Consider the following 14965-nt stretch of genomic DNA (forward strand, 5'->3'; position numbering starts at 1 on the left):
GGAGTTTTCGGGCTGGTTTCGTAGCTTCCAGACGGGCGGCTTTCAATTTGAAAAATTAATCTTACGGCGAAAGTACTTACAGGCGCGGCTGTAAAGCTTGCCGCCGAATATGGAAAATTTAATTTGCTCGCGAAATACTTGAAAGATCCTTGTGCGGCAGATTAAACCGCGGAAAAGTTGTCAAAGGAAAACGGTTAAAGGGTTTTGCGACATCCAGCCATCGTGTACGCGGCATTTTAAGCTGCGTCGACGAACAACCGAGCCCTTGTTTTTGCTTACTCGCTATTAAATTTATTAATTATCGTATTCGTCTTTCCCTACGGTGCGCCTGGTCTTCATAAATTAAAACAAACAGGGCTTCTTAAGTAACAATTTCGTATGTTCGATGAATTCTGTTGAATGGTATTTAATTAGATATTCGAAATACAGGATGTTCGGTCACCCCTGGGAAACATTTTATTGGGAGATTCTAGAGAGCAAAATAAGACGAAAATCAAGAATACCAATTTGTTGATTGAGGCTTCGTTAAAAAGTTATTAACGTTTATAGTTGTGCCTGTAGATAGGCAACCTCCGTACAGCTGCGTGCGCGCGATAGTGGTTCTCACTCAGCATGAGAAACTCTACTTAGTGACATATCGACAGCGTTACAGTTTTCTGAGTGAGCACGCAGCTGTACGGAGGTTGCTTATCTACAGGCACAACTATAAACGTTAATAACTTTTTAACGAAGCCACGATCAACAAATTGATATTCTTGATTTTTGTCTTATTTTGTCCTTCAGAATTTCCCGTTAAAATTTTTCCCAGGGGTGGCCGAACACCCTGTATAGTATGTTCCTTTAAGAATATTCTGAAACATTTCTACTAAAATTTTTATTTATCGACTTCAGTATCATTCGCCCTTTGATTTACTTAATTTATATACGTATTGTTAATGTTATTTCAAAACGATTAAAATTATGTTTGATCGCGTCTGTGCGCTCTAAACGATCTCCTTAGTAAATATTCATCGCGCGTAATAAAGAATTTATGTCGAGCAATTCCAAGCAGCTCCAAGGTAGCAAACATCGTTGTCGATGTCCAATTTTAACAGAGACCGTCATGTTGGCGTGACTTCAAGTTTTCTCTAGCAAAGCTCTTATCTAAGGCACGTTCCGGAAATGGCCTATATTCCCCTGTTTCGTGCTCCGCATAAATTGTTTCATCGTCGTGAATATCCTTGAAGTTCAACGTTAAATGCTGCACTGTACCGCGACAGCAGGAATATCGAAAAATATTGGCAGGAATGCGATTTACAGACAATTATAAAATGTAAAATGTAAAACTTAATCCGCGTACTAAGGACTTCATAATGATTTAACTGTGTGTTGCTTCGAACGTAAAGTCTTCATTAATACGGACAATATTGGAATTGAGTGAAAAAGCAGTACACTTTGTAAGTAAAAATGAAACTTTATTCTGTGGTTTGGAAGGACGTCTTTACTCTGTTAAAACTGAACAAGAAGTGAAGCGACGCTCAGATCCCGTAAAAGAAAATCTGGCGTCCACTTAAAAAGGAAAGAAATCATTGCCTGCATCATGTTTATTTCCCTGGCCCTCGACGACAAAACAGACCCAGGCCCCTAGGCCCGATGGTGCCAATACGGTCTTCGTATGCAGACAATGGACAGTGTTTCTCACTGTTAGATTCAGTTTTGTAATGATTATTTATTAATAATCCAACAGACAACTAGCAATACCGATTGCAATTTTCTGACGCGTCTTTTAAAAATCAAAATATATTCTTTTTTTCACAAAAATGTATAAACACGCATAATTAAAATTTTATTCGTATATTTTTTAAATTCGAGCTATGGAGTGCAAAGGATTAACATTTGTAGAAATAAAGAGGCAGAGTATGGGAATGAAAACGTCTATAAATTGTCGTTTGGATTGTCGTAAAAATGGTTGTTTCGTGTAACATCGTTCGCGTTCGTTTCTGACGAGTACCGACTCTGTCCCCGGGCAGATGTTACGTTCACAGAGAACGCAATTAGTCGGCGCACTAATTCATCGTAGCCAGAAGTTCTGATGCGACAAGGGGCGCAATTCGTCAGCCCTCGATTTCCTGGCTCCCCGAAGATTTCGGGCAGAGTTCGATAAGCGTGGACGCGCGTGCTTAATGGTTGATTCCGCGTGATCGATGATGCGCGAGGCGGTAGTTGACAGGTGCCGGTGCAATGACATGCGGCCCAATTGCGGCCACATTATTAAACCACTGGCCATCCAGCGCCGCGTACTCCTAATACGCCGGAATGTACAGTTTGTGCCTTGCAAATAGACCGTTTAGATCAAGTACGACGTGACTGCAGCGCGAGTCTGCGCTACGCGACGATCGGTTTGCAATAATGCAATCGCAAATTGAGCTAACCCGTGTTCACCAACAGCATCAGCAGCTCCCGTTTAATCGCGTCGAAACGTGACGATAGTTCTGCGGCCAATTGGAAATGCTTGCATAGCGTATCCCCCCGTCGATTTCGATCGATTAGACCGTGACACTTTTTCCCATCAATCCGAGTTGTTCGAAGAATAGCTACCCTTGCCCAAACTAACGCTAGATCTAGCAACCTGGCTAAAAATAACTCGTTTTGTCATTTACTTAAAATATGTTGATGTATGCAAATAACATATGCAATTGTATTGAAATTGTGTTATAATAGCGACTCGAAGCTTATTGCTACTAATTTCATGATTGCTAGTTATTATTATAATTTATATCGCAATAAACTACAAGTATTTTTTCCATATTCTAACTGTTCACAATCGATGACGAAATATATATCTGAGAATATCAACATTTACATATATGTATATGCTTGTATACGTTATTAAAGGAGAGCTGAGACTACGTGAAATAATTTTTTTATAATATACTTTGGAAGATAAGTTACAATAGAAAGTATGTTAGACAGTGTTTAAAACTCGCGGTTTTGGAGCTGTGCTCCTATTGGTCACGTGCCCGCTCCACTGGACCAATTACGCATTTCCTGCCGCGATTCGAAATCCATGTACGATGTCACGCGTCGCGTCATAGTATGATTATAAACTAATGTACATTTCGCCCGTAAATACAATGCTTTTAAATACTCGTGAAATCGTAGGTGTTCATTTGAAATCAATCCATCGCCTTAAGAAAGTAATACGGAAGTTTTTAACGTGATTAAATGTGGTCAGTAAAGTGTCAATTATAAACTAGGTTATGTTTCTCATTACTAAATCTAACAATACGACACTTATCTAGATCGAATTAATTAATAGATCGTTAAGATAATTTTGAATTGAATGCTTTGCTGATTATATGTAGATAATAAGAATTTAGTGTGTGGAAAACTTTAGGGATGCCATTGATATACGTATGTATAATAAAAGTAGGAAACCCCTCGCTGAAATTGCAACGTAACGCTCGAATCGAAATTTTTTCATATAGATTTTCGGGAAGCGAAAAATATTGTTGATTCATTTTGTAGTACGGTTGCCGTTGAATCGCTTTTAAATTACTTTGGAGAGGATTCACGGTAGGGCTCGGGAACATTCCAAATGGAATAAAACCTTCAGGATTGAAAGCGATAAATTCGAGATACGTACAGCGCCGGTTGCATATTTTCTGCGGCAAACGGGCAGCAATAATTTTAAGTTTTGTCGCGACTGCGTTTGTTAGAGTCAACCGTATGAACGCCGCAATTTGTAACGGGTTTTGTAACGATACGCAAACGTCGTTACACGATGTTTTCGCATCGTTTCGCGTAATTTGATGAACGAGCCGTCCGATATAAACCTTCGTCCCCCCGTAACTATTATAATATCGTCGATACACCGATAAAATTAAGCTTATCGATTTCGATGAAATTTAATACACGTAATTTACAAGACTACTCGATAAGCATTCCCGGGATATCGAACGCAGCGGCCTTAACACGCTGTAAATTGATAATCGATACTCGCGTTACACGAATATATTTCTAATCGTGATCACTGCAGATGAAATATCATTCTTCCCTTAACTCCTTCACTGCGAAAATTTACCTAATTCTAACGGGTGACTATGATCTACAAAATCTCCTTTATTTCTACATTGTTATTTCCGATTATATCAATTTAACACGATACTAACACTCGAGCTTATCTTCTTTTTTTATAACAACGTCAATGTGGTTTCCTCTCTTGATTGTTTTTTTTCTGTCGAGATTTGAATCCTGGATGAGGTTTTACCAGGATCGGGTACGAAATAAATGTGTAAGCGTGTTTAATAACGAGAACAGTAATTTATATACAATATTTTAAATTTAATTAACACTAATGTATTTTATATGTATACCTAAGAATTTACCCCGTAAGTAAATACTATTATTAATATTAGATTTACAGACTGAGCCAATTTGACTCATTACAAAGATTACTATACAGGGTGTTCGGCCACTCCTGGGAAACATTTTAATGGGAGATTCTTGAGGCCAAAATAAGACGAAAATCAAGAATACGAATTTGTTGATAGAGGCTTCGTTAAAAAGTTATTAACGTTTAAAGTTCCGCCGGTACTGAATTTTTTTCTCAAAAATGCGCAGGATTTCGGAGGTATGTCTATTGACCAAAAATGATTGTAATTGACTCCCGCAACCGAAAATAATTTTTTCCAGAACGATTTGAAATTTTTAAATTTAATTGTCAATAACTTTTTAACGGAGCCTCCATCAACAAATTGGTATTCTTGATTTTCATCTTATTTTGGCCTCTAGAATTCCCAATAAAATTTTTCCAAGGGGTGGCCAAATATTCTGTATATGCAACTTAACTCTGTATATAAAACTTAAACGTTATTTTTTAAAAACATATATTGGTTTTTAGTTACGTAATGAAATATATGTAAATGTTGATTCCTCTCTCCGGTAGACCCCCTCATGTCGCATGATCAAATGTGGTATATCTATCTTTACGGTTGTGAGCCAATTGGACTCATAAAATGATTGAAAAGTTAATTGAGTTAAACACATAATATTTATGATTTACATGAAGAAAGTTCTTATCAGAATTCTAAAAACACCTAATGCGTAAACATTTGTTTAATCCTGTCAATTTATTAGCCGAGGCCAGAAAAAGCTCTTCCATAATTCCAAATTATACATCGCGTGTGAACAGAGCATTTTTAATGAAATAATATAATTTTATAAAATCAATTTTTTGTTAAATAATTTGGTCCATCCATTTGGATTAATTTCGATATTTATTTGTAAAAGGTATTCCAATTGATATTTATTTTACATCTAATTACGTACGGTTGCCATTGTTGAAAAAAATCAGAAAATATTTCTTTTGCTAAATGTATTTTAAAAATAGAGTGTAAACGTAAAAAATGTTTTGAATGAAATTTTTAATAATAAATCTTTTATTTAAATTGATTTGGAACTATTCTTTTTGCAGACAACTTGAATTTTGTTGTACGAGTCAAATTGGTTCGCTTCAGTAAAAATAGGTATATAATCAACATCCTTGATTCTAGTGTTAACATCTTTGACAATGAAACGTTCGTTGATTTTTGTGAACAGAGTTCGGTATATTACGAATTCATTTAGTACGACTCAAAAATTCTACCGTCATATTTTAATTAATTTATTTAATAAACTTGTATAGATTTACCATTTCAAATACGATAAATATTTAGTAGGCTACCCCCTACAGACAGTTTCGTAATAACAGCGTAATATCTATGCGGGTGTATATGTATCCGGCTCTGTTTCACGAAACTTCACAACAGTTCTACTAATATTGTAGCTCTCAGGCTCAGGTACCCTGAATCAGAGATAGTGAGCGTTAATTACTTTCGTAATTAGCAACTGCTTCTAGGGCGATGACGGTGTTGCTTACCGTTAAAGAACGTATAAATCTAATAATATCAGAACTCCGACTCGCCGGTTACTCGACTCGCGAGCAAATTTCCCGTTATTTATTTACACCGTGTCGCGAAATTTTATAACGATGCCGCGTATATTCTTTATTATAATTTGCGATAGCCGTGCGCGTACGTGGCTCATTAAATATCTTCTCCTATCTAGGCATCCGGAGTAATTATGGAATAATCTCGGCCCGCTATCTCGCGGAAGTATTTTTAACCGAGGATACGGGTCGCCCGCCACACGACAAGTTGAAATTAAAATTTTTTTTCTTCTCCAGTCCTCGCAGAAGCTGCGCGACGAAGCTAAATCTCGCGTGCAACCGAACCGACGTTACTCAGTTTTATTAAAAAGCTTGTTAACCATAAATTTCTATGATCAGTTTAAACAAACGGCAAGTAAAAAAAAGAAAGAGTATGAACATAAGGGCACATGTGCACACGATGTTTCTCCATTTCCTCTCCATTAGCGCATCTGATTCAGGGTTGTACCTAGTTAGTTCCAAAGCTCTCGGCAGTTTCGCTGTAAATGGTTTCTGCCGTGCAATGGACAACGGTCGGGGGAAGAAAAAGGTGGACAAAAAAAAAATTGCGGACGATTTGCTAAAAGTTTTACGATCGCGGCCATACGTGGAACGTTTTGCTCGTTTGCACGATTATCTCCGCGCGTCAGACTTTTTGCTCGCGTCGCAGACATTCGTCGCGGTTGGTGGAATTATTCGAGCGCTACGCCCCCGCCGTGGTCTTTGTTTCGCGATTAAATTTACGCTCAGCCCCCACCCCCCGATCAGAGGACGGGGGAACGCGTACAGAAAGTAATTGCGCCTAGATTCGATATTAAACAGCAGTACGGAACAACGTTAATCTCGCTGGGTACTTTAAATCGCTGCATCGCGATATTAACCGTGGGGAAATACGACTCTGTTGGCCGACCACAATAATTTTACCCCTATGGTCGGTTGTACGTCTAACTACGGTACGCAAACACGCGACAGGAACGACCAATACGCAAAATAACCACACGCTTACTAAACTTCTAAATATATATTCGACGACACGGCGATAGCCATTCGATCAACGGAAGTAATTGCTAGAAAATTTGCTATCAGGGAATTGTAGATACAATACAGAGAAAATGTAATAAAGTCCCTGCATCTTTTGAAGGCCGTTCAAAATTATTATCTGGTCAGGATAAGAATAGATTGACAAGATAAAACTGTTAAAATCGATGTTGGGAAGGAAATTAGTAAGTCGATATCTCGAAGAGCATTAAAAGAAGCCAATTTTACAACAATTAAGAAGAAAAAAAACCTTTCCTATCAAAAAAGAATGTCAAGGCACGTCTGAATTTTTCAAGAAAACATTTAACCTGGAATATGGAGCAATGGAAAAAAGTAATTATTTCCAATGAATCAAAAACCAATCGAATTTCATCGAATGGATGTTGTTGGTGTTGGAAAAAGCAAGACGAACTTCTTATACCACGTCATGTGAAGCCAACAATGAAATTTCGTGGTGTGTCACTTATAGTATGGGGGTGTATTACTGCGTGTGATGTAGGATCACTACATCGAATAGAAGGTACGGTGAAGTAGTATACGTATAAGGATATTTTAGAAAAAAATTTACTAGAAACAATTGAAAATATGTGAGTATTAGAGTTGATGAGGTATTCCAACATGACAACGCTTCTAAGCATTGTGCGAACAGCATGAAGAATTGGCTGCAAAGTCAATTTCAAACCATGGAATGGCCTGCTCAAACGCTAGGCATAATCCCGATTGAAAATGTCTGGGCATACTTAAAAATGAAGTTATGAAATAAATATGATGCTCCCCCAATAACGATAACTGATTTGTGGCATTGAGTGCAAGAACAATGGTATTTTATTACACCAGAGTATTACGAAAATGTAGTATTAAGTATGTCTAAACGTGTTGAAGCAATTATCAAGGTGAAAGGTTTATGAACGAAATATTAACTGTACCAAAATCCGAAATGTACACTTAAAATTAGTTACAGTGCAAAACTGACTACACGAACAAAAATTGTACGAAACGAAATAATAATGATATCACAAATGTTACATTTGTTTTGAAGAGCCAGAAGATTGTAGACAATACTAAGTATTTTGTCTTCTTTGTATTCTATATGCAAATATTGAATAAAAAATTATTTTTGTTAAAATGTCGTTTGTGTGTTCAGTTTCGCTCCTTACTGTAATACGTAATGGCTTTTCCGGAAAGAAATATCGTGTCTTAATAACAATATTGTACGTAGTACGTTCCTGAAATATTTTTAAAGTCCGCTCGATGGATTTGGGAATAGAGAAACTCTTTCGAAACGATACGAAAAAGCTGAAAGAATGGCGTTTCGGACACAACGTGGTAATCCGTTAACGATATTCGTAGCAGGTATCGCGGTTGTTTAGTATTCTCAAATTAAAATCACTTTATCTGTGAAAATCCGTTTCAACGTGGCGCGAGCTTGAATTTTAACGCTCGCCGCGCGGGTAATCGTTTCGAACATACGCGTGCAGGCGCGCGGATTTTAATTACTTCGGTTTACGTGACGCGCGGAGGCCATCGTCGTTCCGGGCTGAAAACAACGGGGCATAATTAAATATGGATTATCTGTATTTAAGCTCTTACTCTTGCTAATTGGGGCAGAAAGAAGACAGTTACTGTTCGAAGGGCTCGGTGTAATATTTCGCGATAACGAAGCCGCGAAGAAACAACGGCCCGGAAGCAAACGAATCGAGAACGATCGATGACCGCCTCTAACGATTTGCCTTTTTCCCCCTCCCTTTTTCAACTTCCGCGTCGTCTGTTTCCGGGGTTCCGCGTTAAGTAGTAAGATGCAACAAGTGTTGGACGGATTACGTCTTGCGGGAAACAAATGAGATCAACGTGACAGGATAATTCTGCGCCTCGTTAATTAATCGACGAAGGCCAGTGTTTGTCTAGCGTTTCCCAAGATTTCTTTTCGATGTCGGACCGCGTTAAATGCTTCCGAGCGGTCGGTCTAGCGACTGTTCGAGCGTGAGTTTCTCTCGAGGGGTTGAAAACAGTCATAATTCCGAATCTTTAATCAGTCAACGGGAATTTTTATTCTGAACGGGGTAAAAGATCCTATTACTATCACCTGAACGTTCGACTCTTGCAATTTATCAAGTATCCATTCATTCACCAAATTACAACCGTACGATTTATTATGCAGGATGTTCGGCCACCTTTGGGAACAATTTTAATGGGGGATTCTAGAGGCCAAAATAAGACGAAAATCAAGAATACTAATTTGTTGATGGAAGCTACGTTAAAAAGTTATTAATGTTTAAAGTTCTGCCCCGTACTGAATTTTTTTCTAGAAAGTGGATTGGATAGGATTTCGGGGGGAAAGTCTATTCACCAAAAATTATTATAATTGACCCCCGCAACCGAAAATAATTTTTACAGAACGATTTGAAATTTTTTAATTTTGTCGAAAAATTTCACATCTTCTCGAATTTTTTTCTAGAAAATGGGTAGGATTTCGGGGGGATGTCTATTGTCCAAAAATGATTGTAATTGACCTCTGTAACTAAATATCATTTTTATACTATGATTTGAAATTGTTTAATTTCGTCTAAAAATTTCAGTACTTACTCGAATTGTTTTCTCGAAAGTGGGTAGGATTTTATGGGTATGTGTATTCACCAAAAATGATTGTACTTGACCCCCGCAACTGAAAATAATTCTTTCAGAATGATTTGAAATTTTTTAATTTAATTTTTTAATAACTTTTTAATAAAGCCTGAGTCAAGAAATTGATATTCTTGATTTTCGTCTTATTTTGGCCTCTAGAATGTCCCATTAAAATTCTTCCCAAGGTTTGACCGAACACCCTGTGTATTTGCACGATTTGTGCACAAAGTATCTGACAGGTTTTGGGGATTGCATTAGGTCGTTCCATAAATTCGTTCCCAGTTTTATACTAAATATCGTTCTATTAAACTTTCTATATTATGATATGTTCTAAATTTGATATAATATGTAAAACGTAAGCAACATTTTCTGCATCGAACGTTGAATAAAAATTAGAATTTGTGTAACAGACGTTACTTTTGAAATTAAATAAAGTCTAACTAGAAATTATTTAATAACGATACCTCCAAAACGAAAAGTCGAATCTACATAAAACAGAAACCATTTTAAAGGGGAAGCCTTGAAGCTTCTAATGATGGCTCAGTTATACAGAAAACATGAGTTTATGTACTTTTAGTACGCGTTGCTAGACTATTTATTAAAATATTACATCAAATTGTAAAATGTTTGAATAATTTAATTTATAACAATTCTATTCAATGTTGGTTTATATGCTCAATAGTTCAACAGTTTAAGGGAATTCATAAATTACTAAAGAAGTTTGTAAATAATACGTGTTAACACTAGGAATCTTTTTTTGATTTAAAACGCGTTTATCTTCGAAACTTACTCGTACAATTTTACTTATTGCATATTTATTTTCATTTATTATGGTACGAGCGTTTCAAAATAATAAATTAGTCACTTGAAATGACTAAATGTAACAAGGTAAGATAATAAGAGGCCACTTCAGAAAATCGTATCTCTACTTGGTCTTTCATCTTTGAACAACTCAAGCTTATTGACTGATCTAAAACAAAAAATATTACAATTAATGTTATATTTTAAATAGTATACGTAAGAATATCCTGTGAACGTTTCAGGCGAATCGGATCAATAGTTTCCAAGGTGGGAATCAGCTTGAAATATGCAGCTTCGAGATAAACGCGAAAGAAAAGAACGGGAATTGATTTTTCTCTAATAAAATTTGCAATTCGAAGTTTAATCGTAGCTGAAAGTTCGCCAACATTTCGTGTTGGGCAATAATGAGCTCTGTCCGCGTTGTTTTAACTTAAGTTGAAAGTTATGGCAGGAAACTGCGTACTTATCCTCTTACTTTGTAAACCTTAGTTTATGAAACGCTTTAAGAAATTCTGTTCTGACACGTTAAATGCAGATTAGACTAGATGAGGTGCTTTTAGAAATTCTGTTTGCATAAAATTTCCTTAAAGTTTTGTTACGTATCGCGGGTAAATTAAGGCGCGTACTCTGCGCCCAGGGGTGTGGAGTGTTCTCACTAAAATTAATTAAAATTAAACCGGTGATCGAACTTTATTAAAAACATTCAATTCTATTTATTTACTTTTATTACGTAATCGACAAATTGCAACACAACTAAACCCAAGCAGGTTTCTTTTGACGCCATTAAGGGGGGAAACCACTGTGATGGATTCAAAAAATCGAAATTTTTTTATCTATTTTCAATGTTTAGGGGTTTAAGAATGCTTAATATTTGAAGGCTTCTCACGCTGGTTCCTATTATGACTGTAATAATTAATATTTTTATAGGAGAATTTTTACAAGTAGTTCGAGAAATGTAGTTTCGAAAACATTAAACATTTATCAGAAAAAGTTTCATAGTTACGTCGAAAAAATTCTTGAAAATTGCCTTTATTTTCAGTCATGACAGTGGCTTCTTCCCTTAAAGGGATATTCTAGAATTTCATTTGTTTGGTCTTTTTAAGAATTTTTTAATAAAAAAAAGTATACTTTTTTAAAGTGAAAATAGTCAAAATTGACTGAATTATACATATGTAATTGAACAAGGTTCCTTTAAGGGGGAAGACTCATGTATAATGGTAAAACGAAAAGTGATATTTGGAAATTTTTTTATGACATGGGGGTTTGATGAAACTTTTTGCGACTTTCCACAAAAAAGTTTCGCAGTTACGTTCAAAAAATTCTTGAAAATTGCCTTTGTTGTCAGCCGTCACAGTGGTTTGCCCCCTTAAAGCATATGGGGCGTCGAGTTGGGCCACGATCCAAACAATCCTGTTATGATGTTGTTATTGTTTACACAGATTGTGCAGATACGGAGACAAGAAGCTAGTTTATTACCCTGGTAGCACATTCGGTGGCGTCTAAACCGGGCGGCCAAGACTGTTCTCCATGTTACCCTCGCATCCAACGAGTGCCGTTTCTTTTGTGTTCCAGGCGGACCTGTCCTGCAGGAACACGAAGCAGACTGTGGGCGCGATTTATACCCGCACGAACTTTGTGACACTGAAATACATCACCGACTCCTGGGGCACCAACGCAAACGGCTTCCGTCTCGTTATCACCGCAGTCAAGGATCCTAGTGAGTACTCTCGTCCTCGCGATAATTTCTCCAGTATTTTTTTTTTTTTTTGGTTCTACCTTGCGCGCATATCTTACTCGTTTGCATCGGATCCGCGCGAAACTTCCGACTTTAGTCCCGGCCGTTCTTCAAGTTGTTCTAAACAATTTAAGGGCGTATTCTAATCCGCAGTGTGTATTTCTGGACTTTCTTAGGGAATTTTTTGAACGAGTAAACTATTAGGTCGTCCCATATGTTCGTATCGAGTTTTATAGTACAATTTAAAGCAATATTTTAAACATGTAATAGAATTTTATAAACTTCTTCTAGCTCGACAACTCCTTCCCCTTCCTTTGGGAAAGCCATTCTATCGTCGCTGCAAAACTTCTTCGATTTTTTATTAAAACGTAGCTCAACGCTTTTCGTTAAAACGTTGATATTTTCAAATTTACTACCCATTAATAAGCTTAAAGATTGTTGCATTTTATTTTTTATAAGGTTCGATTTTATTAGATGTTAACAAAAATATTCATACAATCAGGTTCATGCACAATTAAAAATATTTCGTTCTGTAAACTAGTGTTGATTCCAAACTTCAAATTTGTATGAATTATTGATGTTAATATGTTTCAAATTTCAAAAATCCTCTCAACTGACAAATTTTGTTAGTTTTCTATTCAATTACAAATTTTATCCTCGTTAATTTTAGGATGTCGAACGGCACGAACTTATGGGTCGACCTAATTAAATGATGTCAAAATATTGTTTATTTATACATGTTTCGGTGACGTTTTAACATTCTTTAAGCGAATGGAAATTCAAATTGGTGACATTGTATACTCTCAAATACAGTCAAACATAGTTTATTCTGTTAGTTTGAAGTGAAAAAACGTGAAAGATCCTCAATTAGCATGAGTTTGACTATAGCCGGTAGCAGGATAAAGGAAAAAAGTCAATAATTAAAACAATAGCACACTTTGAAGCTTAATCGTCGTTTTTTGCATGTTTTCCTTTAATTTCGATTATGTTAATTTCAGGATGTTAAAAAATGCACATTTTTAGCATCGTTTGAAAATGAAAATTTTATGCAGGATCTTTCAGAGTGTCTCCCTATGAAAAAAAACTGTCCAACTTTGCATTTACATGATTGTGCAAGTGTTTCATTTTTCTTAATTAATACGTATAAAAAATATTTGAAACTAGTTTCGTTTTTAGTCAAAATTGTGATTGTTCTGGTTGCTGCAAAATTACAATAATATTTCTTTATTTTGAGGTTTCACAAGTTGTCATCATCTCAAAAATATATAAATATATATGTCTTTTATGTTACATATTCAATTTCCATATCTATTAATTGAGAAAAGTGAAACTGAATTGGAAGCCATATTTGCGCAATCATGTGGATGCCAAGTCGGAGAACGTATTGTTATGTATTGTTTCCACGTAGCAATAATTAAATTGATACCTTAGGTTTGCCCAATTTCAAGCCTCATTTCATCAGTCATCTCATTTTCTCGTTAATTAATTCGAGAACCAAATATAGCTAACTTCGCTCATCATCATGATTTAATTAAGAAAAGTGAAACCGAATTGGAATATTTGCACATCATGTGGATGCGAATTCGGAGAACGTATTGCTTCCATATAGCAATAATTATATGGTACCTTAGGTTTGCTCAATTACAAGCCTCAATTCATCTAACCGCTAATTTTCTCATTAATTATTTTGAGAATAAAATTAGCTGAGTTCAAGCATCGTCATGTTTATATTTTTGACTCATTTCTAACAACTTTCCCATCTCTGAAGGTACTCTGAAAGATCCTGCATGAATTTTTCATTTCCAGGCGTCCTCTATTATGATAATTGTGACCAACGTTTTTCTACATTAGGTTACTATGGCTTAAAAAATTATTGCTTGGACTGCCCAGAAGTCAGGGTAATTAATTCCATTTTAAGCTTTAGTCTTAGAATCTTCTTGTTTTGTAACATATTGACTGTCAGATCAAAATCGTAAAATTTTTCACGATATCAAAACTCAAATTTTAGACAATTGTAAATTACGTAACTTGAAATTTGTCACTTATTTTCGTAACCTCGCTAAAATCCATGAATCGTATTCAAATATATTTTCTTTAACAATTCAATTTGAGAATTGATTGTAACAGTCAAAGCGATAAAGTTGATTACTTTAGCTTCTAAGAATCTCGTGTAAAAATGACAACGGTCGAGAGATTAAGTCCCCTTCTTTTTAAACGTAAAAATGTATTCGATTCTGCCTCTACGTTTCCGCGTATTCGCGAATATTGCGATGCAATTGCGCTGGAAAGCAGGTTTAATTTTCCGAGACTTTCTGGAAGAAAATGGAACGTCTGTTCTTTCTTTCCTCGATTCGCGAAAGTTCCTTTTGAGTATCTTCTGCTCGAATTGGTTGCGCTTAATGAAGTGGTTAATACACTGTGATTAAAAAAGAGACCGTTATGAATAAGAAAGAGCCAGAACCTTGATTTCGAGTAGCTATAATCTTTATATTTTTGGTGTATTTCAAAGTTCACATGTCGCATTGACTTTAAATAAAGTTGATATTTTTCGACGATATTTATTAGTAAGAGAAATAAATTAAGAAGGCTCCGCTGTTGGCGGTGTTCAAATTACCGGCTCTCGTTATTTTCCGGGACAGTTTCAATGCTCCCGGTAATTTTAAATTAACAGCGACGCCACGGTGGAAGATAATACTGTCATCCGGTCGTGTAAAATTTGCTTCTCTACTCGTTTTCGCGTGGAAACGGTAAGATCGCCGTCCGGGAAATCCCGGTGAAATTCTGACGCTGAAGCTCGCGATAAATTAAACGCGACGTTTCGC

At 36.2% G+C, this 14965-nt stretch overlaps 1 protein-coding gene across 1 annotated transcript in view; it reads left to right on the forward strand.

Annotated features, from left to right (window-relative positions):
• The window catches only part of LOC122403232, a 317776-nt gene that overhangs the window by 206446 nt on the left and 96365 nt on the right, over positions 1-14965 (forward strand). Inside the window, exon 3 of the mRNA XM_043406617.1 lies at positions 11981-12125. Within this exon, the coding sequence (XP_043262552.1) occupies positions 11981-12125 (145 nt within the window). The remainder of the gene's footprint in view (positions 1-11980; positions 12126-14965) is intronic.

Source organism: Colletes gigas, unplaced genomic scaffold, assembly GCF_013123115.1.
Source record: "Colletes gigas isolate AHSC1104 unplaced genomic scaffold, ASM1312311v1 Colletes_gigas_Sc00047, whole genome shotgun sequence".
NCBI classification, from domain to species: domain Eukaryota; kingdom Metazoa; phylum Arthropoda; class Insecta; order Hymenoptera; family Colletidae; genus Colletes; species Colletes gigas.